This window comes from Bos javanicus, chromosome 2 (assembly GCF_032452875.1).
Source record: "Bos javanicus breed banteng chromosome 2, ARS-OSU_banteng_1.0, whole genome shotgun sequence".
Taxonomy (NCBI): domain Eukaryota; kingdom Metazoa; phylum Chordata; class Mammalia; order Artiodactyla; family Bovidae; genus Bos; species Bos javanicus.
Window position 1 is genome coordinate 127,094,539 of NC_083869.1, and position 21,601 is coordinate 127,116,139.

Sequence of the window (21,601 nt, forward strand, 5' to 3'; positions counted from 1 at the left end):
AAGCTCTACAGTCAGCAAAAACAAGACCAGGAGCTGACTGTGGTTCAGATCATGAACTCTTTATTGCCAAATTCAGACTTAAATTGAAGAAAGTAGGGAAAACCACTAGACCATTCAGGTATGACCTAAATCAAATGTCTTATGATTGATTATACAGTGGAAGTGAGAAATAGATTTAAGGGACTAGATCTGATAGACAGAGTGCCTGATGAACTATGGATGGAGGTTTGTGACATTATGAGACAGGGATCAAGACCATCCCCAAGACAAAGAAATGGAAAACAGCAAAATGGCTGTCTGAGGAGCCTTTACAAATAGCTGTGAAAAGAAGAGAAGCGAAAAGCAAAGGAAAAAAGGAAAGATATACCCATCTGAATGCAGAGTTCCAAAGAAGAGCAAGAAGAGATTTAAAAAAGCCTTCCTCAGTGATCAATGCAAAGAAATAGAGGAAAACAATAGAATGGGAAAGACTAGGGATCTCTTCAAGAAAATTAGGGATACCAAGGGAACATTTCATGCAAAGATGGGCTCAATAAAGGACAGAAATGGTATGGACCTAACAGAAGCAGAAGATATTAAGAAGAGGTGGCAAGAATATACAGAAGAACTATACAAAAAAAGATCTTCACAACCCATATAACCATGATGGTGTGATCACTCACCTAGAGCCAGACATCCTGGAATGTGAAGTCAAGTAGGCCTTAGGAAGCATCACTATGAACAAAGCTAGTGGAGGTGATGGAATTCCAGCTGAGCTGTTTCAAATCCTGAAAGATGATGCTATGAAAGTGCTGCACTCAATATGCCAGCAAATTTAGAAAACTCAGCAGTGGCCACAGGACTGGAAAAGGTCAGTTTTCATTCCAATCCCAAAGAAAGGCAATGCCAAAGAATGCTCAAACTACTGCACAATTACACTCATCTCACACGCTAGTAAAGTAACGTTCAAAATTCTCCAAGCCAGGCTTCAAGAGTAAGTGAATTGTTAACTTCCAGATGTTCAAGCTGGTTTTAGAAAAGAGAGGAACCAGAGATCAAATTGCCAACATCCGTTGGATCATCGAAAAAGCAAGAGAGTTCCAGAAAAACATTTATTTCTGCTTTGTTGACTATGCCAAAGCCTTTGACTGTGTGGATCACAAAAAACTATGGAAAATTCTGAAAGAGATGGGAATACCAGACCACCTGACCTGCAACTTGAGAAATCTGTATGCAGGTCAGGAAACAACAGTTAGAGCAGTTAGAACTGGACATGGAACAACAGACTAGTTCCAAATAGTAAAAGGAGTTCGTCAAGGCTGTATATTGTCACCCTGCTCATTTGACTTATATGCAGAGTACATCATGAGAAATGCTGGGCTGGATGAAGATTGCTGGGAGAAATATCAATAACCTCAGATATGCAGATGACACCACCTTTATGGCAGAAAGTGAAGAAGAACTAAAGAGACTCTTGATGAAAGTGAAAGAGGAGAGTGAAAGAGTTGGCTTAAAACTCAACATTCAGAAAACAAAGATCATGGCATCTGGTCCCATCACTTCATGGCAAATAGATGGGGAAACAGTGGCAGACTTCATTTTTTTAAATGGCTCCAAAATCACTGCAGATGGTGACTGCAGCCATGAAATTAAAAGACGCTTACTCCTTGGAAGGAAAGTTATGACCAACCTAGACAGCATATTAAAAAACAGAGGCATTACTTTGCCAACAAAGGTCCATCTAGTCAAAGCTATGGCTTTTCCAGTAGTCTTGTATGGATGTGAGAGTTGGACTATAAAGAAAGCTGAGCACCAAAGAATTGATGCTTTTGAACTGTGGTGTTGGAGAAGACTCTTGAGAGTCCCTTGGACTGCAAGGAGATCCAACCAGTCCATCCTAAAGGAAATAAGTCCTGAATATTCATTGGAAGGATTGATGCTGAAGCTGAAACTCCAATCTTTGGCCACCTGATGCAAAGAGCTGACTCATTGGAAAACACCCTGATACTGGGAAAGATGGAAGGCAGGAGGAGAAGGGGACGACAGAGGATGAGATGGTTGGATAACATCACCAACTCAATGGACATGAGTTTGAGTAAACTCCAGGAGTTGGCGATGGACAGGGAGGCCTGGTGTGCTGCAGTTCATGGGGTCTAAAAGAGTCAGACACGACTGAGTGATTCAACTGAACTGAACTGAGTTGGCCAAAAATTTCATTCGAGTTTTCCCATAAGGTGGTATGGAAAGACCCAACCGAACTTTTTGGCCAACCCAATACTTTGACAAATATACTTGCAAAGTAACCTAGAAACCGGGTTTTGAGTTGAGAATCCTTGAGTTCCTTGGAGTTCCAGGTCAGAATGTGGCTGAGCTAGATCCTTTCTCTTCCTATTTATGGCTCCTGTATGTACCTTCCACACCCCAGACCTCATGGCCAGAGTGTATCCACACCCGTTATGAGTAGCCAGCCCTGGGTATAGGGTGTACTCAATGGCAGGGAAGTTTGCCCTTGGGAGGACAGAGCCAGGGAAGAGGTTGGTACAGTTGCTGAAAGTGGACCCTGGCTATTTGGACAGGGCGTTCTGGAGTCCTGGTTCTCACAGTGTAGTCTAGACCCATTCTCAGGGTGGGCATGGCTCCTTGGACCCAGGGGACTCCTTGCCTATGAAAATGTGCACAGCAGGAAATGGGTCAGAGTGAATCCCTTGGAAGTGCAGAGCCTAGGACAAGGACCCTGTTGACATGTCTAGGAAGATGCTGTCTCTTTGGGCCTAAGTTATTTTTAGAGGGACCCACTCACTAGGGTTTACCCAAGGCTTTCATGGTTGTGGCACCGAAAGTCCTGAATTCTAGGAAAAACCCTTAGTCCCAGGCAAACTGGGACGACTGGTTACCCTCACTTCCTCATCTTTACAATGCAAGCTAATAAATCTCATAAGATTGTTGTGGGGTTAGCATGAGTTAACAAACTTGGAGTGTTCAGACCAGTACCTGCCATGTGGTCAGTGGTCTATGACTATGTTAAGGCTATGAACATATTTTTTCAAATTTTTTTATTGTAGTAAAACATACATAACATAAAAAGTACCATCATGACCATTTTATACAGTTCAGTGATATTAAATACATTCATAATGTTGTGCAACCATCACCACCATCCATCTCCATAACTCTTTTCATCTTAGGAGACTGAAACTCTATCCTCATTAAACAGTATCCCTCATTCGCTCTTCTCCACCAGCTCCTGGCAGAGGTATTCCCAGAACTGTACTTGCTGGAACATAGAATATGTCTGCTTTTGTTTTTGGTTTTTGGCTGTGCTGGGTCTTCGTTGCTGAGCATGGGCTTTCTCTAGTTGCTGTGAGCAGGGGTTATTCTTCATTGCAGTGCACAGGCTTCTCACTGAGGTGGTTTCTCTTGTGGAGCACAGGCTCTAAAGCACAAGCTTCAGTAGTTGCTGCAAATGGGCTCAGTAGTTGTGGAGCATGGGCTTTCGTTGCTCTGCGGCACATGGAATCTTCCTGGACCAGGGATCAGACCTGCGTCCTCTGCGCTGGCAGGCGGATTCCTATCCGCTGTACCACCAGTCCATGATAGTTCCCTTTTTAATTTTAGGGTGAACCTCCATACTGTTTTCCACAGCAACTGTGCCATCTTACATTCTCACCAACAGTGCACAAAGGCTTCAATTTCTCTACACCCTAACCAACACTTGCTATGTACTGGATTTTTGATAGTAGTCATCCTCATTTTGATTTGCATTTACCCAATGACTAGTAAACCGTGAACTTCCTGATGTTCAAGCTGGTTTTAGAAAAGGCAGAGGAACCAGAGATCAATTTGCCAGCATCCGCTGGATCATAGAAAAAGCAAGAGAGTTCCAGAAAAACATCTATTTCTGCTTTATTGACTATGCCAAAGCCTTTGACTGTGTGGATCACAATAAACTGTGGAAAATTCTGAAAGAGATGGGAATACCAGACCACCTGATCTGCCTCTTGAGAAATTTGTATGCAGGTCAGGAAGCAACAGTTAGAACTGGACATGGAACAGACTGGTTCCAAATAGGAAAAGGAGTTCGTCAAGGCTGTATATTGTCACCCTGTTTATTTAACTTATATGCAGAGTACATCATGAGAAACGCTGGACTGGAAGAAACACAAACTGGAATCAAGATTGCCGGGAGAAATATCAATAACCTCAGATATGCAGATGACACCACCCTTATGGCAGAAAGTGAAGAGGAACTCAAAAGCCTCTTGATGAAAGTGAAAGTGGAGAGTGAAAAAGTTGGCTTAAAGCTCAACATTCAGAAAACGAAGATCATGGCATCCAGTCCCACCACTTCATGGGAAATAGATGGGGAAACAGTGGAAACAGTGTCAGACTTTATTATTCTGGGCTCCAAAATCACTGCAGATGGTGACTGCAGCCATGAAATTAAAAGACACTTACTCCTTGGAAGGAAAGTTATGACCAACCTAGATAGCATATTCAAAAGCAGAGACATTACTTTGCCAACAAAGGTCCATCTAGTCAAGGCTATGGTTTTTCCTGTGGTCATGTATGGATGTGAGAGTTGGACTGTGAAGAAGGCTGAGCGCCGAAGAATTGATGCTTTTGAACTGTGGTTTTGGAGAAGACTCTTGAGAGTCCCTTGGACTGCAAGGAGATCCAACCAGTCCATTCTGAAGGAGATCAGCCCTGGGATTTCTTTGGAGGGAATGATGCTAAAGCTGAAACTCCAGTACTTTGGCCACCTCATGCGAAGAGTTGACTCACTGGAAAAGAGTCTGATGCTGGGAGGGATTGGGGGCAGGAGGAGAAGGGGACGACAGAGGATGAGATGGCTGGATGGCATCACTGACTCGATGGACGTGAGTCTGGGTGAACTCTGGGAGTTGGTGATGGACAGGCCTGGCGTGCTGCGATTCATGGGGTCACAAAGAGTCGGACACGACTGAGCGACTGATCTCTGATCTGATCTGATGTAGCAAAATCATTACCAGAATAACATCTAATTAATATCTGTCACTCTGTATGTCACAAAATTTTGTCTTCTTGTAGTGAAGACTTTTTAAGATTTACTTTCTTAGCAACTTTCAAGTGTGCAATGCAATATTAGTAACTCTAGGCTCCATGCCGTACATTACATCTCCATGACTCATTTATTTTAGGACTGAAAGTTTATATCTTTTGACCCCTTTCACCCGTTTCACCCACTCACCCCACCCCCTCTACTCCAGCAACTACCAGGCTTTTTCTGTATCTATGAGCTTGTTTCTTTTTTGGGGGGAGTGGTTGTTTTAGATTCTACATACAAGTAGGGAATTTGTCTTTCTTTGTCTGACTTATTTCACTTAGCATAATGCCCTCAGTGTGATATTAATGCCTTATCAGATATATAATTTGAAAATATTTTCTTACATTCTATGGGTTGCCTTTTTACTCTGTTGATAATGTATTTTGACACACAAAATTTTTAATTTTCCCGAAGTTCAATTTGTCTGTGTTTTCCTTTTGCTGGCTGGTGTCACATCTAAGAAATCATTGCTAAATCCAGTGTTATGAAGCTTTTTTCCTATGTTTTCTTCTAAGAGTTTTATAGTTTTAGTTTTTATATTTAGATCTTTGATTGATTTTGAGTTAATTTTTTTGTATATGGTGTGAGGTAAGAGTTCAGCTTCATTTCTTTGCATGAGGCCATCCAGCTTCCCAGCACTATCATTTGAAAAGACTGTCCTTTCCCCCACTGAATGGATCTTAGCGCTCTTGTCAAAAATCATTTGACCATATATGCAAGTGTTTATTTCTAGGCTCGACACTCTGTTCTATTGGTCTGTATGTCTATCTTTATGCCAGTACCTCATTGTGCTGACTCCTGTAACTTTGCGGCAAGTTTCAAAATCAAGCTACATTCTTTTAGTTACTATCATTTTAAATGTTCCATTGTATTAGAAGGGCTTCTCTTGTGGCTCAACTGGGTAAACAATCTGCCTGCAATGAGGGAGACCTGGGTTCAATCCCTGGGTTGGGAAGATCCCCTGGAGAAGGGAAAGGCTACCCACTCCAGTAATCTGGCCTGGGGAGTTCCATGGTCCAGGGGGTCACAAAGAGTCAGACACAACTATTATGCCAGTACCACACGTTTTGATTCCTGTAACTTTGCTGCAAGTTTCAAAATCAAGAAGTATGAGTCCTCCAGCTCCATTCTTTTAGTTACTATCATTTTAAATGTTCCATTGTATTAGAAAATGCTGTTTCTATAAGTGGAAGCTTACAGAACGAGGGAAGAGTTGACTGTCTTTTTGAGGGCCCTGGGTTTCATTGCTGTGCACAGGCTTTCTATAGTTGGGGAAAGCAGGGGCTACTCTCTAGTTAGTGTGTGGGCTTCTCACTGTGCTGGCGTCTCCTGTTGCAGAGCTTGGGCTCTGTGTGCAGGGGCTTCAGTAGTTGTGGTGCACAGGCTTTACTGCCTCGAGGCACGTGGGATCTTCCCGGACCAGGGATCAAATCCTTGTCCCTTGCATTGGTAGGTGGATTCCCAACCACTGAACCACCAGGGAAGTCCATTTGTGTGTCTGTTTTTAAAAAATTTTGGTTGTGCTGGGTCTTTATTGTGGTACATGGGCTTTCTCTAGTGGTGGCATCTGGGAGCTTCTCTTTAGTTGCAGTGTGTAGGCTTAGTTGCTCTGCTGCATGTGGGATCTTAATTCTTTGACCAGGGTTCAAACCTCCATCCCCTGCATTGGGAGGCGAATTCTTAATGGACCATCAGGGAAGTTCTGGAAGAGTTGAATTTGACTGAAGTTTTAGGCCTGAAGGGTGAGAGCCTACCAAAGCCTCTAACAGAATGGAGAAATGAGATATGGGTGATGGGAAGATGTTAGTTCAGTGTGGGGGTCATATCAAATTTGAGGGCTTTATGGAGCATCCATGAGGAGGTGTCCTTTAGGTAGCTGGAAATGTTTTTTTAGAGTTCAGGGGAGAGATGGCAGCTCAAGAAGGCATCCCCATAAAAAGGAATCATTAGAAGACGGCATGGACTTAGATAAGAGGGATGAAGGTTAGAACACAGAGTGAGAAGATGGCAGGGGCAGTGACATCTTGGCCCCATTCCACTCACATTTAATGTGTGTTCAGTTTAGTTCAGTATCTCAGTCGTGTCCGACTCTTTGCATACCCATGAATCGCAGCATGCCAGGCCTCCCTGTCCATCACCAACTCCCAGAGTTCACTCAAACTCACGTCCATCGAGTTGGTGATGCCATCCAGCCATCTCCTCCTCTGTCGTCCCCTTCTCCTCTTGCCCCCAATCCCTCCCAGCATTAGAGTCTTTTCCAATGAGTCGACTCTTCGCATGAGGTGGCCAAAGTACTGGAGTTTCAGCTTTAGCATCATTCCTTCCAAAGAACACCCAGGGCTGATCTCCTTTAGAATGGACTGGTTGGATCTCCTTGCAGTCCAAGGGACTCTCAAGAGTCTTCTCCAAAACCACAGTTCAAAAGCATCAATTCTTCAGCGCTCAGCTTTCTTCACAGTCCAACTCTCACATCCATACATGACCACTGGAAAAACCATAGCCTTGACTAGATGGATCTTTGTTGGCAAAGTAATGTCTCTGCTTTTGAATATGCTATCTAGGTTGGTCATAACTTTCCTTCCAAGGAGTAAGCGTCTTTTAATTTCATGGCTGCAGTCACCATTTGCAGTGATTTTGGAGCCCAGAATAATAAAGTCTGACACTGTTTCCCCATCTATTTCCCATGAAGTGATGGGACCAGATGCCACGATCTTCGTTTTCTGAATGTTGAGCTTTAAGCCAACTTTTTCACTCTCCACTTTCACTTTCATCAAGAGGCTTTTGAGTTCCTCTTCACTTTCTGCCATAAGGGTGGTGTCATCTGCATATCTGAGGTTATTGATATTTCTCCCAGCAATCTTGATTCCAGTTTGTGTTTCTTCCAGTCCAGCGTTTCTCATGATGTACTCTGCATATAAGTTAAATAAGCAGGGTGACAATATACAGCCTTGATGTACTCCTTTTCGTATTTGGCACAAGTCTGTTGTTCCATGTCCAGTTCTAACTGTTGCTTCCTGACCTGCATGCAGGTCTCTCAAGAGGCAGGTCAGGTGGTCTGGTATTCCCATGTCTTTCAGAATTTTCCCCAGTTGATTGTGATCCACACAGTCAAAGGCTTTGGCGTAGTCAATATGTATGTACTTTACCATATTTTGTTGAGTCAGAAATCCCATTTATTTTTAAGATGTTATTTTATGTGCCACTAAGAAAATATGCTGTTGGCAATTATGAAATGGTATTCATGGACTTGAGCACACTGATTTTAAAGACACACAAATCCGGGGACAACATACATCTTAGAACTGATTAAATACGATATGTGCCAGCCACTGTGTCAGGCATCATGGAGGGGGGAGTGGGATACAGCTATGAAAAAGACTCTGCCTTCAAAAAGCTTCCAATCTCATGATGACACTTGCAGATACTTCTCCCACAAGACTGAGACACTGATACAGTGTAGGCACCGAGCTGCTCTAAGATCAGGTGCTGCTTATCAAGTGTTTATAGGCATTATTAACACAGACAAAACTGACAGCGTGTCTTTCTCGGAATTTCTAGTCCTCCCCCTCCTTTTCCCTAATGCCTGAAATTTCTGGGGACAAAACCTTTCAAATCATTTTTGAATGAACTGAGATAATGAACTAAAATACCACATGGTAGGTGTTGAACTGGTACAACTCCTATGAAAGGCAGTTTGGCACTATCCAAATTACAAATGTGTTTGTCCTTTGACTTAGCAATACTACTCTAGGAATATATCTTTCAGATATACTTCAGTTGCTCAATCGTGTCCAACTCTTTGTGACCCCATGGACTGTGGCTCATCAGACTTCCCTGTTCATCACCAACTCCCAGAGCTTACTCAAATTCATGTCCACTGAGCTGGTGATGCCATCCAACCATCTCATCCTCTGTCGTCCCCTTCTCCTCCCACCTTCAATCTTTCCCAGCATCAGGGTCTTTTCCAATGAGTCAGTTCTTCGCATCAGGTGGCCACAGTGTTGGAGTTTCAGCTATACTTACCCCTCGGATATACTTACCCAGATGGAAAACACCATCTATATTAGCTTGTTCATTACAGCATTGTTTGAAATAGCAAATATTAACCTAAGGGCCATGGACAGGGCACTGGTTAACTGGATTATGGAGCGTTCGTACATTGGATCCCAGATCCAAGAAATGCTTGATATATGAATACGGAAAAGATCCCTGATATGTGTTCTGAAGTGAAAAAACGCTAAGTGCAGAACAGTTACAGTAGACTGACATTTTCTTATGAAGGGGGATTAAGACTATGTGGCCACAAATTTGCTACCATACATGTAAGCAAAACTGCTTACGTGAAGAAAACCCTAGACACACAAGAAACTAGTAACAAAGGTTAAAGTAGGGGAAGGGTAAGTAGAGGATTTGGCAGATGGGGATAGATGAGGGAGGGAAGGAGAAGGAATTTTCATACTTTATTTCTCAACTGTGTGAATGTGTTTATTTATTCAAAATGTTAAATTTATTGAATTTTAAAAAATACTCCATGGGAAAAGAGTTAACCCAGAGACTATGATTTCCACCCAAAGGAGAAAGTCTACTAGTCATCATTCATTCATTTATTCAGTAACCTATAGCAATCAAGAAACTTCTCTAGCAATAATGGTTAACAAATCAGCACTGAGAGGGGCTAGGCATCGTGCTAAGCACTTTCACATACATTATCTGACTTAATCCTCACCACCTCTGCTAGTGCAGGTGTCGAGCATCACAGAAGTGGAAGCTGAGGATGGGTGAGGTGGTTCTTGCCTAAAGTCATCTGCAACCAACCAGGCCCCACCCTCCAGGGCCAGCTTCCGTTCTGGGCAGGTACAACGGATACCAGAGACACAACCCCTGCCTTCTTAGGCTTAGTTGTCTAGTGAGGGAGACAAGCAAGTAAAATAGCAGATTCACAGAGAGGTTTTGAACAGGGAAGGGAGTGTTAGAGCATGATGCCTAAGGATTAGGGGACAAAGGGAACAGCGAGGCTGGGGACAAGGAGAAAACCTCTCCCACGACACCTTCGGCCAAGGACAGGCCCTGTAAACAGCAGTGGAACTCAGTGGCGCCTCTGTGGGAGACAACCCTGCAGCCTCAGAACCAACAATGAACAAAGGCAGCCGGTGCTCTGTAAGAACAGAGCAGATCTGACAACAGCCCGACTTGTTTGATCAGCGTAGACATCCTTTTGGACTTTGAAGCCTGAAGGGCTCTCCTTTAGCTGTCTACACAGATCAAATAAGCTGGATGGCTGCCATATCTCAACTTCACTTTGTGTTAATCCATAGTCACAGCCAGCTCCCCAGCAATTCGACCAAACCATCTGAGCAGAGGCAAAAATAATTCTCATCGGCAAAGACAGATAATCCCAAGATGCAAATGTTAACTCCTTGCTGCCACTTCAGGAGGGAGTGGATTTTGAAGTTAGTTCTTGGAACCTTCCAAGAAAGGAGCTTCTGCCCCTTTCCAAAGTGAGATGGCAAAGCTGTTTTCTCTCTCACAGTTGAAAGCCATTCCGATTCCAAAGCTCATTCATGAACACTCAGAAGAACTGACAATACATAGCTGTGGTCTAGCTCTCAGAAAGGCAGCCCCACCCCAAAGCCCCACCAAACCCTTTTTTATTCATAGGATCATTCTTGGGGAAACCCGACTCCAGTCTCCTCAGTCCTCAAGCAGCAGTGGGGATCTCAGGAAATCCTCGTCACAGAGACTGTCAGGACCAAGCATCTAACAACAAACCCAGAAGCCAAGTGGCATCGTTAAAAAAGATGAAAAATCTACATGAGTTCTAACATCTTCGTTCGTAGCCATGGTTTCCATGGAAATAGACATCTGCTCTAGGGAGAAAGAAAAGGTGGGGGGGGTGGGTGCGGTGGGAAGCGGTATAAGTGCTTTAAAATAATCAGTGTTTTGAAAGATTTATTTTTTTTTTCTGTCATAACATTAATAGTCAGAAAGGTGAGATTTTTGTGGCAATTTCTTGTATTAAAAAAAAAAAATGCATCAAATGGGTGGGACCTTCCTCTGCAAACCTCCAGATCAAGTACAAAGACTTCTAGATAAAGCATGGTTCAGGGTATAACAGACTTCTCAGCCTTGAGTTTCTTGCTCGTGTGTGTTGCCTATTAATCTGTCACTTTTCAGTGAGGTCTTATCCCGACTCCCCTCCAGTCTTCCTGACGAATTCTGAGATTTCGCTCAGAAAACTGACAGATGGAAACACCGGATTGTTTGGTGGCTAAGTTTGGTCTGAGAAGGAGAAGGTTCTCAGGGCTCAGAATCTGAATTATTGCTGGTCCCGCTCACATGCTAAGGGAAAACCACTTAGATTGGGGGCGGGGGAGAGGCCGACCCCACACAAGGGCAATTGTTGGAGAAAATGCTGCAACAAGCATATCTCAGGCAACAGTGTATTGCTAATTGTTTGCTTTGTGTGGTGTGTCTGCTGCCTGTATAATCCAGTTTTCCTTGTCTCAAGCACCTATGAATTATATTTAACTCCTGCATATCCATAGTAAATAGCAGAACATGGGGAGTCTTTAAATGAGGACTCCTGCTCCATCAAAGAAGGTCATGTTTGTTTCTTGGTTTTGGGGAGGTGGAGCCCATCGAGCAGTAAAATGACCGTGTCCTTCTACCTTGTCAGTATCTCAAGGCAGGTGCTTTGGTGTAATGACCACCACCAAGGACAGAGCTTTGACTGGGGGAATGGGAGAAGGGGCTTGGGAACCATGTTCATTTTATTTATTTTTCCTCTGGCCTTTCTGTGTTTAAGAATGAGGCCAGCTGTTCTAAGATAGCCAGGGTCAGAGCAATTTTCTTTGTGTTTCTGCTGTGCATCCCATCTATCCAGGGCAGGGGGAACCGTGACCTTGTGGCTTCTTTTGTTTTGATTCTTTATAATGACCCAGCACCGATGTGGGAGCACGTGCTTCAAGAACAAAAGCAACACTTAACTGCAGTCTGTGTAGTCTAGAACTGCAATTGAGCTTCCTTCCCTAACGTCCGGTAAAAGGCTTGGCAGAACAGATGGAGTCTGCATTTAAGCCCAGTGACTTTGTTAGACCAGAGGAGATCAAATTCCAGATCCTTTTGCTTTTCCCCCACAGGTCTCTATAGAGGGTCACCAGCTGGGGGACCCTAAGACGGTAGGGAGAACGCACACAATGAGTTAAGGGCCACGCCCGTGCCCTGTTGGGCAGAATGGGTTAGATTATGATGATGTCACAATACAGGTGACAGGTGGAGGCATGAAGTGGCATTGTCCCGTCACAAGGGCTTGGGCGTCTTAGGTGGCTGCACCGAGGGGGCTCCGGAAGGGCAATGCGCTGTCCCAAGGGAGGGCTGCCCTTGGGGTGTGATGTGGGGCAAGGGGCTCCACAGAGGTGGAGTCCAGGGGGACCACTGTCTTGAGAGGTGGAAAGGGACCTTGCCCCACCCTTTTCCTAAGAAGGGGAGAACTGGTTCAAGCCCAGGCGGGGGCTCACCGCATCACCCCCTTCCCCTGCCAGATGACCGTCCCGGGCCCCCGGCTCATACCTGGAGAACCCCCCGCCCCAAATCAGCCCTCACCCCTGGCATTGTCCGCTGGTCCCACCAGCCTGAACTACACTTCCCGAGGTGCTCCGGGGTCCCCAGAGGCGGGGTCCACTTGGGCTGTGGTTGGGGGGGGTGGGAAGGGGTCGGCACGTGCCGCCGCTCCCAGCCAATGCGGAGCCCGGCGGGGAGGTCACGTGTCGCTGTTTGGCGCTTTTGTGCGCGCCCGGGTCTGTTGGTGCTCAGAGTGTGGCCAGGCGGCTCGGACGGAGCAGGTGGGTGTGGGACTCTCGGGAGGAGGCGGCGGCGGTCGGCCGGGGGCAGTGAGAGGGACGCGAGCGGGAGGGGCCGGCCCTGGGACAGCGACCCCCTGCTGGAGGTCGGCGGGCGGGGCCGCGGGCCGTAAAGGGGCTGGAGGGCGGGGTGGGGGGTCGCTCCGCTTTGTGTGTGGCTCGGGCGGAGCCTGGCTTTGTCCCTGGCTCCCTGGGGGCGCGGCTGTGGTGGGGAGGGGGTGCGGCCAGCTGGGCGAGCCCGCCGAGGTAGCCCCGAGATACCTTCGAGGAGACAATAGGGGGCGTAGGCCCACCCTCCCCCGCCTCCCTGCAGGCGCGGCCCCCGCTGGGGTCCCCATTGTTTGAAGGGGCGGGGCGGCGCCCCCAGGGAGCGACCTGAGGGCCAGACTGCGGGGCCGGAAAGGGCAGCGCCCCCGCTCAGTGTTCGTGAGGCTGCCCACGGAAGGCTGACACCCCCACGAGAGCTGTCCAGTCCTCTCGGCTCAGGGGCGCGGACGGCTTTGGGTGGCGGAAGACTGGGAGCGAAGGAAAGAGGTGGCGAGCCGATGGCGGGTACCCCACGGTTTCCTCCCGAGTACTAGCGCCTCCCGGCCAGCTGCGGCGGGGCTGGGGGCGAGGGGGGCGGGGGCCCGCCTCAAGGTGTTTTTGGCGGGAGTTGATGGGGGGCTACTCCGCGCGGGGAGAGCCCGGGGTGGGCGGAGTTACCCGGATGGGACCGTTAGCCCCGCCCACCCCTCCCCTTCCCACGCGCGCGGGCTCCGGGGTGTTGAGAGTTCGGGGAGATTCGAAAAGGCGCGGGGAGGAAGGGGCGGGGCCCGGGGCCGGAGTGCAGGGCGGGCTCTGATTGGCCGGGGGGCGGCCTGCCGCTATTCCTCGCCCGGACCAGGGCCACGCCCATCCTGGTTCTGGTGCGGGGAGTCTCATGCTCGTCCGACGGGCTTAGACAGTTTCCCTGTTTCCGATTTTAAGTTCCCGCTGTTGAGAACTTGTATTCCTACGTGTTTGACACTAGACTTGGGTCTGCAGGAATCATGACCTTTGAAAAGATCAAGGAATGTAGTTTTTTTTTCGTGGAAAAATACTGCACAAGGTAGCAAATAGGTGTAACCTAAGACCTAAAGCTTCATAAAATTGTTGATAATTCATGTTAACCCGCTGTTGAATGAGGACCTTAAACCACAGGAACAATAGGAGTGAGACATTATTGGTTAATACTAGTTTGGGCGTTTTGTTTTCCACATGGCAGACACAGACAAAGCAGGGGTGGGTATTTCTCGTTTGCACAATGAGTGGTAGGCAGTGTTAAGATGGCTCCGGTCTCACTAGGCGTTGAATCTGCACTATCTTCTCACCAGGAGGAGAATATACTGAGGGGCGGGGACCTTGTGATTTAAATCCCTGTCTAATTTTAAAAATCTTAAGTATATTTTGAACGGGCAAGCTCACTTAACCTCTTCTACAACCAACATTCTATTCAATTCAGGTTTCCCAGTGTTTGAGTATTTTATGATTTTTAAATAATTTTCTAACTAATGATGTCATATTTAATTCCACAGTAGTGGGGTTTTTTTGACATTGATTTATATGGATGTGATTTGAGATCCCTTTGAATCAGTGACATGGAAATGCAAAGAAATTGATTGCATGCTTTTGAAAATCGTTTTCAGGGTTTTCCTTGCCAGTGAATCGTGTAGAGTACACTGCCAGTCTCTTGTCTTCTCTTCACCATGGCTTCTTCTGGTAGGTGATCTATGTGGAAAAGCTGAAATTGTGACGGGCTTCTAATTTTAGAATAGGAGATGGCTCAGGTCTTAAGCCATCTTAATTTGGCACTTGTGTTTTGGTCTTACCAAAAAAAATCTTACTTTATAAATTGGAGAGCAACTAAAGCAGAAAAATTAACACTTGAATGTACTGAGAGTACATAGTTAATTGTTTCATTATTAGACGATTTGGTTTGGTCTAAAGCAAAATGTGGAGTTTTGCATGTTTTTGTTCTGTTCAGGGAAATGATTGTCAAATACTGATGTCTCAGAATGGTATTTATCAATCCAAAAATGTTGAGCTTTGCTTTTCTGGGACATGGTATTTAGATAATAATTTCTTGCCTGTAAACACAGCTGCTTCACCAGCCCTCATTCTATTCATTAAATTGATTTGGTTTTTAGAAAACGATAGAACAGTTTATTAGAATAGGAAAAACTCCATTTTTCTGAATATATTATAAATATGATCAAATCCAGATATCCAGGTGAAGGAACTGGAGAAGCGTGCCTCAGGCCAGGCTTTTGAGCTGATTCTCAGCCCTCGATCAAAAGAATCTGTCCCAGAATTTCCCCTTTCCCCTCCTAAGAAGAAGGATCTTTCCCTGGAGGAAATTCAGAAGAAATTAGAAGCTGCAGAAGAAAGACGCAAGGTAAACACCAATTTACAGAAAACCAGATATTTATTAATGTAACATGGCCAGTCTGCTTTGTAAGAGGAGGAAAACAGAATTGTAGCTAGGTGGTGACTATAACTATGAAAATTACAGCGCCAGTGGCGGGGAGAGAATACCAGCCATCATTTATTGAGCTCCTATTGTGTACCATCTCCTTTAACTTACATAGTTCTCCTTTCTACTTTGACCCTAGAGGGTAGGTGTTGTCTGAGATACTGGATTAGAAAATGTTCTCAGGAAAGTTAAATCATTTTCCTGAGTCATACAGTTAGTGAGTACTGGAGCTAGAATTTAAGCCCAGTTCTGTCTGAAACCAAAATTCATACTTTTCATGCTTTCTCTTTGGAAAATAGATTGTTGTTGATTCATTTTTTTGTCTCTTAAGGTTTTGGGGTTTGGTTTTTTAAGTTTGTGTGTAAGTCTGTGGTTTTTTAGTTTTTGTTTTGTTTTTTGAGAGCGGTACAATAAAAACATTTTAAATTGCTAGTGACATGATTGTGTTGCTCAGCTGTCATACTGGTATTATGGTAGCTTTTATCTAGTACTTCTATATTGAAGTAGGTATCTTTAAAAAGAACTAATCAGAAAAGTCAGCAAATATTAATATGCTTGTTATAGAAAAACTGAGAACCACAGAAGTTTATAAATAAATTAGAAAATTCATATCCTACTTCGCAGAAATAACTATTGGTAATATTTTGGTGTATTTCTCTCTTCAGCGTCCTTCTAGTTGTTAAGAATGATACATAAATTCTCATTTAGTCCCTCTTTCTAGCAACTCTTGATTGGGGTGCATGGGTCTAATTTTAAAATTAGAGAAATGAAGGCACAAAAAGGTGAAGTGGTCAACCTGCCTGCAACCAGCGCAGTTTGGTGCTTTGAAGTCTGGTACCTTTAACCCCACACATGCATTTTGGGGCCCTGTTGAGCTGCCGTAGCGTGTGCTGGGCACGTTTCAGTGCCACGAGTGTTCTGTGTGTGCGCTGACCCACTGTCAACAGTGAATTACCTCCCCAGGAAGAGTGGCTGTATTTGCAACAGTTTTTCATCTGCTACCTGCTCTTCTATTTAGTCCAAGTTGATGCATTCCATGTAGTTTGAGTTTGTGGAAGAGATGCAGCTGAAGGCAGGACAGAATTTTTTTTTAAGGAATCAACACTGGCCCTGTAGTCATTAGCCAGAGCTTTACATAGTTATTGGCTAAATATAGTGAAACTCTTATCATGACTGGGATTTTGAAGAAGAGAATTAACAGAACCAATGGCAGATGCTCTGAAGTTTTCCTGCAAGTTGATGCTTCCAAAGACATCGGAATCTGGTAATAAGCTATTCTGAGTCTGTTGAAGGAGGCACACCATGGTAACAGAGCTCCACTGGTCTCGAAGTTAACGCAGTGTCCATAGAAAAACGCTAATAAGCTTTTCCTTAAAACAAATCCTTTGGCTTAAATAGTAATCTGGAGGTTTAATCTTAAATTTTCTATGATATCTGTGGATTTTCTTTTTATCAATACGGTTACATTTTTTACAAGGAACTCATTTTCTTTAGGTAGCCTTTGAAGTTAAAAAATCAAAATTCTTTACAATAAAGTGCCATTTCTAAGTATATATCACTCAAATCATCTTGATACCATTATGCGGTAAATCTTACAAAGATTTCCTTAAGGAGTAATTGGGCAAGAATCTCTGAACAAATATGAGCAGTTTTCCAAAGTAAATAAAAACACTAGAAAATATAATTTTTACAGTATTCTGATACGGATAATTCAGGTCCTGACTTCAGTATTATTTAAAGGGATCTAACTTTCTATCTTCAGTCCTCTCAATAATTTCTTCTGTGATTTGACCTAATTCTGTATAACATTTCAGAGAGCCTAGTCTATTAAACTTTTTTCCAGTCCCATGAAGCTGAGGTCTTGAAGCAGCTTGCTGAGAAACGGGAGCACGAGAAAGAAGTGCTTCAGAAGGCGATAGAGGAGAACAACAACTTCAGTAAGATGGCGGAAGAGAAGCTGACCCACAAGATGGAGGCCAACAAAGAGAACCGAGAGGCGCAGATGGCCGCCAAGCTGGAGCGCTTGCGGGAGAAGGTCGGTGCCCCGGCCCGGGAGGCGCGGGAGCCGGGGTGTGATGCGCCACTGAGACGGCGTGAGCTCTGCCTTGATCACGCGTGCTTGGTGTCTTTGTCATTCATTTTGTGGTTAACAAGTTAAATCAGAGATGTCTTATTTTTAAGTAAGGAATATTCACTAATTTGCAGCACAGTTGCATGTTCTTGGGAAGAGCAGTAGAAGGCTGAATCTTTAGGTTCAATGAGTGACCTAGGAAGTTTGAAGATGATGACTTAGAACTCTAATTACGTGATTCCCATAATATATATAATAATAGTATATTATTACACATGTCATATAATGTATGTACTAATGCTGATTTGGGCCTCTTGGGGGCATGACCTTGTAGGCTTTTTCACTTGACTGGTGGATATACTATTTCTTTACAGGACAAGCACATTGAAGAAGTGCGGAAGAACAAAGAATCCAAAGATCCTGCTGATGAGACTGAAGCCGACTAATTTGCTCTGAGAACTGACTTTCTCCCCCTCCCCTTCCTAAATATCCAAAGACTGTACTGGCCAGTGTCATTTTACTTTTGCCCTCCTGACAAATATTCTAGAAGCTGATGTAGGACTGTATAGGTAGATCCAGACGGTATGATGTTGTTTTAGGGGCTGAAGGGGAGAAACGAAAAGTGTTTTACTCTTTTTCTAAAGTGTTGAAGTCTTTCTAATGTAGCTATTTTTCTTGTTGCATCTTTTCTACTTCAGTACACCTGGTGTGCTGGGTTAATGGCTAGTACTGTATTGGCTCCGTGGAAACATGTCTGTGAAAAGAGTATGTAGTGGCTTCTTTCAAATTGTTAGATGCTGAATATGTTCACTTTTAAATCCCAATTCTGTCCCGATCTTACAGACGCTACTGTACTTGAATGGTTAATAAAACTGCACAGTGCTGTTGGTGGCAGTGACTTCTTTCTGTCCAGGTGATAAGTTGTCCAGTAATAGAGACCCTCTAGTTTGTATTTGCTCCAGATGGGGCCTCGAGGCTGGTGGAAACACCCCGCGCACACACACCACTGGAGTTCTCTGCCCTGGAGTTTCTTGCTCCGGAGTTGTTTGCATTGTCCTCTTCCACAATCCTCACTTTGTTGTGATGCCTCAGCCCAGATCAGCTGTTATGATAGTCTTTCAGATGTTTATTTGCAAACAAGCATTTTTTGTTTTCTGTGTCCCCATTAAAAAGGCAGACTGAAAGGCGCAAATGCTGTTTCTAGAGAATAGTTTAGAGAAACCTTAAGATCCTAGTTAGAGATATCGGATGCTTTATTTGCTTTACGTTACAGGCTGGGGTTGGGGGTGAATCCTAACACTTGCCTGCCTTAGGAACCGTTTCTCAAGAATCAAAAGATTAGTAAAACTTTCTGTACCCCTCTAGCAAGCCCTGTAACTGATGGAGGGAACCCATTCTCTGGAGCAGCACTGACTTGGGCGGTGAAGGTTGTGGTTGCTTCGTCTCGCGTCCAGAGGCTACAGGGTTACGGTTTTCACCGGCTTGCCTCTGAATTCCGGGAAAGCCTTTGGCAGCTCTCCTAGGCTATTTGGGAAATAGCCTTAATTACATATGATTATTTGCTTCTCAGACTATCTGCAGAAAAGCTCTTGGAAGCCACACACTTCAGTGAAAGAGTTTCCAGGATGACTGCTAATACTGCAGTGGGGTCAGCATGTTGCCACACTTATGCCTCTGCAGCTCTTGATTTGGGTTTTATCAAACTTATAAGGATAGCCTATCAACCTTCCTATGTTGCTAGGATTAAAGGAATATGTGTGTGTGTGTGTGTCTGTACAGTAGAGCACACTTAAAACTATTTAGTATATATATATGTCACTAATAATGATAACCGTTTTTAACCAAAGGCTAGTGAGGGAGCTAATAAGTTTATATTGAGTTGCAAATGACTGCAGCTTTTCAGTGGCTTGAACTGACTTAGAAATTTATAAGGTGATCAATTGTAGGGGTTCTGAAAGAAGATCGAATTTAAAGAGTCATGGCTGTATAGGGCAAACAGGAAAAAGATCAAGTGTAGTTCAATATAATGATGGCAATACCTAAACACATAGGCCGAAGTGAAGCTTGTGTGCAGAAATGCACCACTGTCCATCTTTGATCTGTCCTATAGTAGGTATTAGAGGTTTGCGTGGGTGAGATGGTACCCATGGGAACCTTTAAAGCACCAGTTGTGAGTAGCTTGGATATAAAGATGGCCTGAAAGTAGAAATTCATCAGAGTTACGATACTAGATGTCCTACAGAGAGCAGTAGGTTTTTGTTCCTGTGGGACATGTGGGGAACGGAACAGAGATCAGGAAAAAGAAGAGGGTCTAAGATACGCCTGAGGAGGGATCCCCCAGTTGGTTACAGCCAACCCCATGGTGGCCCTGACAGTGTCAAAAGTTCCCGCCTTGTGATAGCAGTTGTCACAGGGAACTGAAGGAGATCCATCTTGCCCATAAAATCAGACGCCCTGGCTTTTCTATTTTACCTCTGACCTTCGGAGAGGTACTAGTCCTGGGCCTCAGTTTTCTCAAACATAAAAAGAGAAGATTGAATTAGGTTAAATAATTGCCACTTAAATTCTTTGCCTATGACTTGGAAGGAGGGCTTCCCAGATGGCTTAGTGGTAAAGAATCCACCTGCCAATGCAGGAGACTCAGGTTTGATCCCCTGGAGGAGGAAATGGTAACCCACTCCAGTATGCCCGCCTGGAGAATCCCATGGACAGAGGAACCTGTCCTCTGGGGGTCTCAAAGAGTTGGGCATGACTGAGCAACTGAGCATACACACATGTGCACAGCTTGGAGGAAAGGAAGAGTGGGTGTCCAGGAGCTCCTGGGGATTGTCAGAGCCCTGGGCCGAAGGACTCGGTCCTGTCTTGAGTGAGCCAGGTCAGCCTCTCCTGGCAGCTCTTCTGTCAGAGGTCAGAAGTGGTTTGACTGCAGCCTGGGGGCTGTCGCCATAGAACACACTCTTTCCTTTGACTTGAGTGGAAAATGAGGTGCATCCCTTCCTCTTGAGGCTTTTGTACTTGGACATGGTGATTGGCCTCGGCAGAAAGGAGGGGCTTGAGGGATGGGAAGAAAGCCCTTAAATCCACATTTAACAAACAGCTAGAACGTGCCCAACTTTGAGCTATGTGCTAGGGACGCAAAGATGAAATGGGGTCCCCGCGCATCTTGTGTTTATGCCTGAAGCAGGCGGGGGGTTGTGGAACGCCTTGGTGAGAATATGGCCTCAACCCCATGCTTGTACTCGGCCAAGTGTGTTTCGGTGGAGGGTGTAACCACAGGATTCAGTGGTCTGGGAAGCTTAACAGCGGAGAGAAGACTTGAGCCAGTCCTCTGAGAAATCAGATATGGACTTGATAACACTTCACTGGGAGGCTTTTGCAGAAACTAATCTGCGATTTGTTATATGAGTGAATTTTTAAACTGGTCAATAACGTTCGGGTAACAAAGGACATTAATATGTCTCTGGTGAGTAGGTTGTTAACATGTACTTAATGAGGACCTTTCATGGTTACTGGATCACGGCAGGCTCTCATAGAGATGCCCTCTCCATTCCCTTTATCCTGAGCAGTGGGGGCTTCAGAACATGGAACAGGCGTGTTCTGTGAACAAAGCCATTCTGAGGGAGAGAATGGAGGCGTGGGGCAGGGTGAATTGGAGAGAAGGTGACCGAGACCACAGTGTGAGGCTGTGGAAGCACCACGGGGGTGAGGTGATGAGCCTCTGAGCTGGATGGGGCCACTGGGCTCTGGAGACACCGTACCAAGGAACTGGGAGACTACTGACAGTGGGCAACGGGAAGAGAAATAAACCACTCCAGGGCTGGCTGGGGAGTGGTGCTGCCCATCTGAGGCCACTGTGGGGTGAGCAGTTCCTTTCGGGCATTGTGACGTCTCCTCGGGTCCAAACGTGTGAGGTGGGTGCTGCTACAGGACAGAGAAGTAAACAGGTCTAGGAAGGTGAGGGAACGGCCACAGGTCTCAGCTGGTCAGGGTCTAACGGGCACTGAGTCCAAGCGCTTCCTGGGAAGGCGGCTGCTCTGGCATTTCGGCATCCCCTCTGCCCCAGATTCAGCCAGTGCTGCCGCCCTCAAAAAGGCCACGAGTGACCATCTTCTGTT

The 21,601-nt window shown here is 45.2% G+C and overlaps 1 protein-coding gene across 5 annotated transcripts in view; it reads left to right on the forward strand.

The window, feature by feature from the left end:
* Positions 1–18,384, forward strand: part of STMN1 (stathmin 1) — a 30,817-nt gene extending 12,433 nt beyond the window's left edge. For 3 of the 5 annotated variants that reach the window (XM_061392852.1, XM_061392880.1, XM_061392870.1), the window contains exons 2-5: positions 14,589–14,661; positions 15,165–15,337; positions 17,259–17,450; positions 17,861–18,384. In XM_061392852.1, coding sequence (XP_061248836.1) covers positions 14,649–14,661; positions 15,165–15,337; positions 17,259–17,450; positions 17,861–17,932 — 450 coding nt within the window. In that variant the 5' untranslated portion in view covers positions 14,589–14,648 and the 3' untranslated portion in view covers positions 17,933–18,384. Of the gene's footprint in view, positions 1–12,781; positions 12,904–13,046; positions 13,456–14,588; positions 14,662–15,164; positions 15,338–17,258; positions 17,451–17,860 lie in introns of those variants that run through there. The other 2 variants (XM_061392841.1, XM_061392861.1) reach the window with 2 other exon arrangements.
* Positions 18,385–21,601: the final 3,217 nt, after the last annotated feature.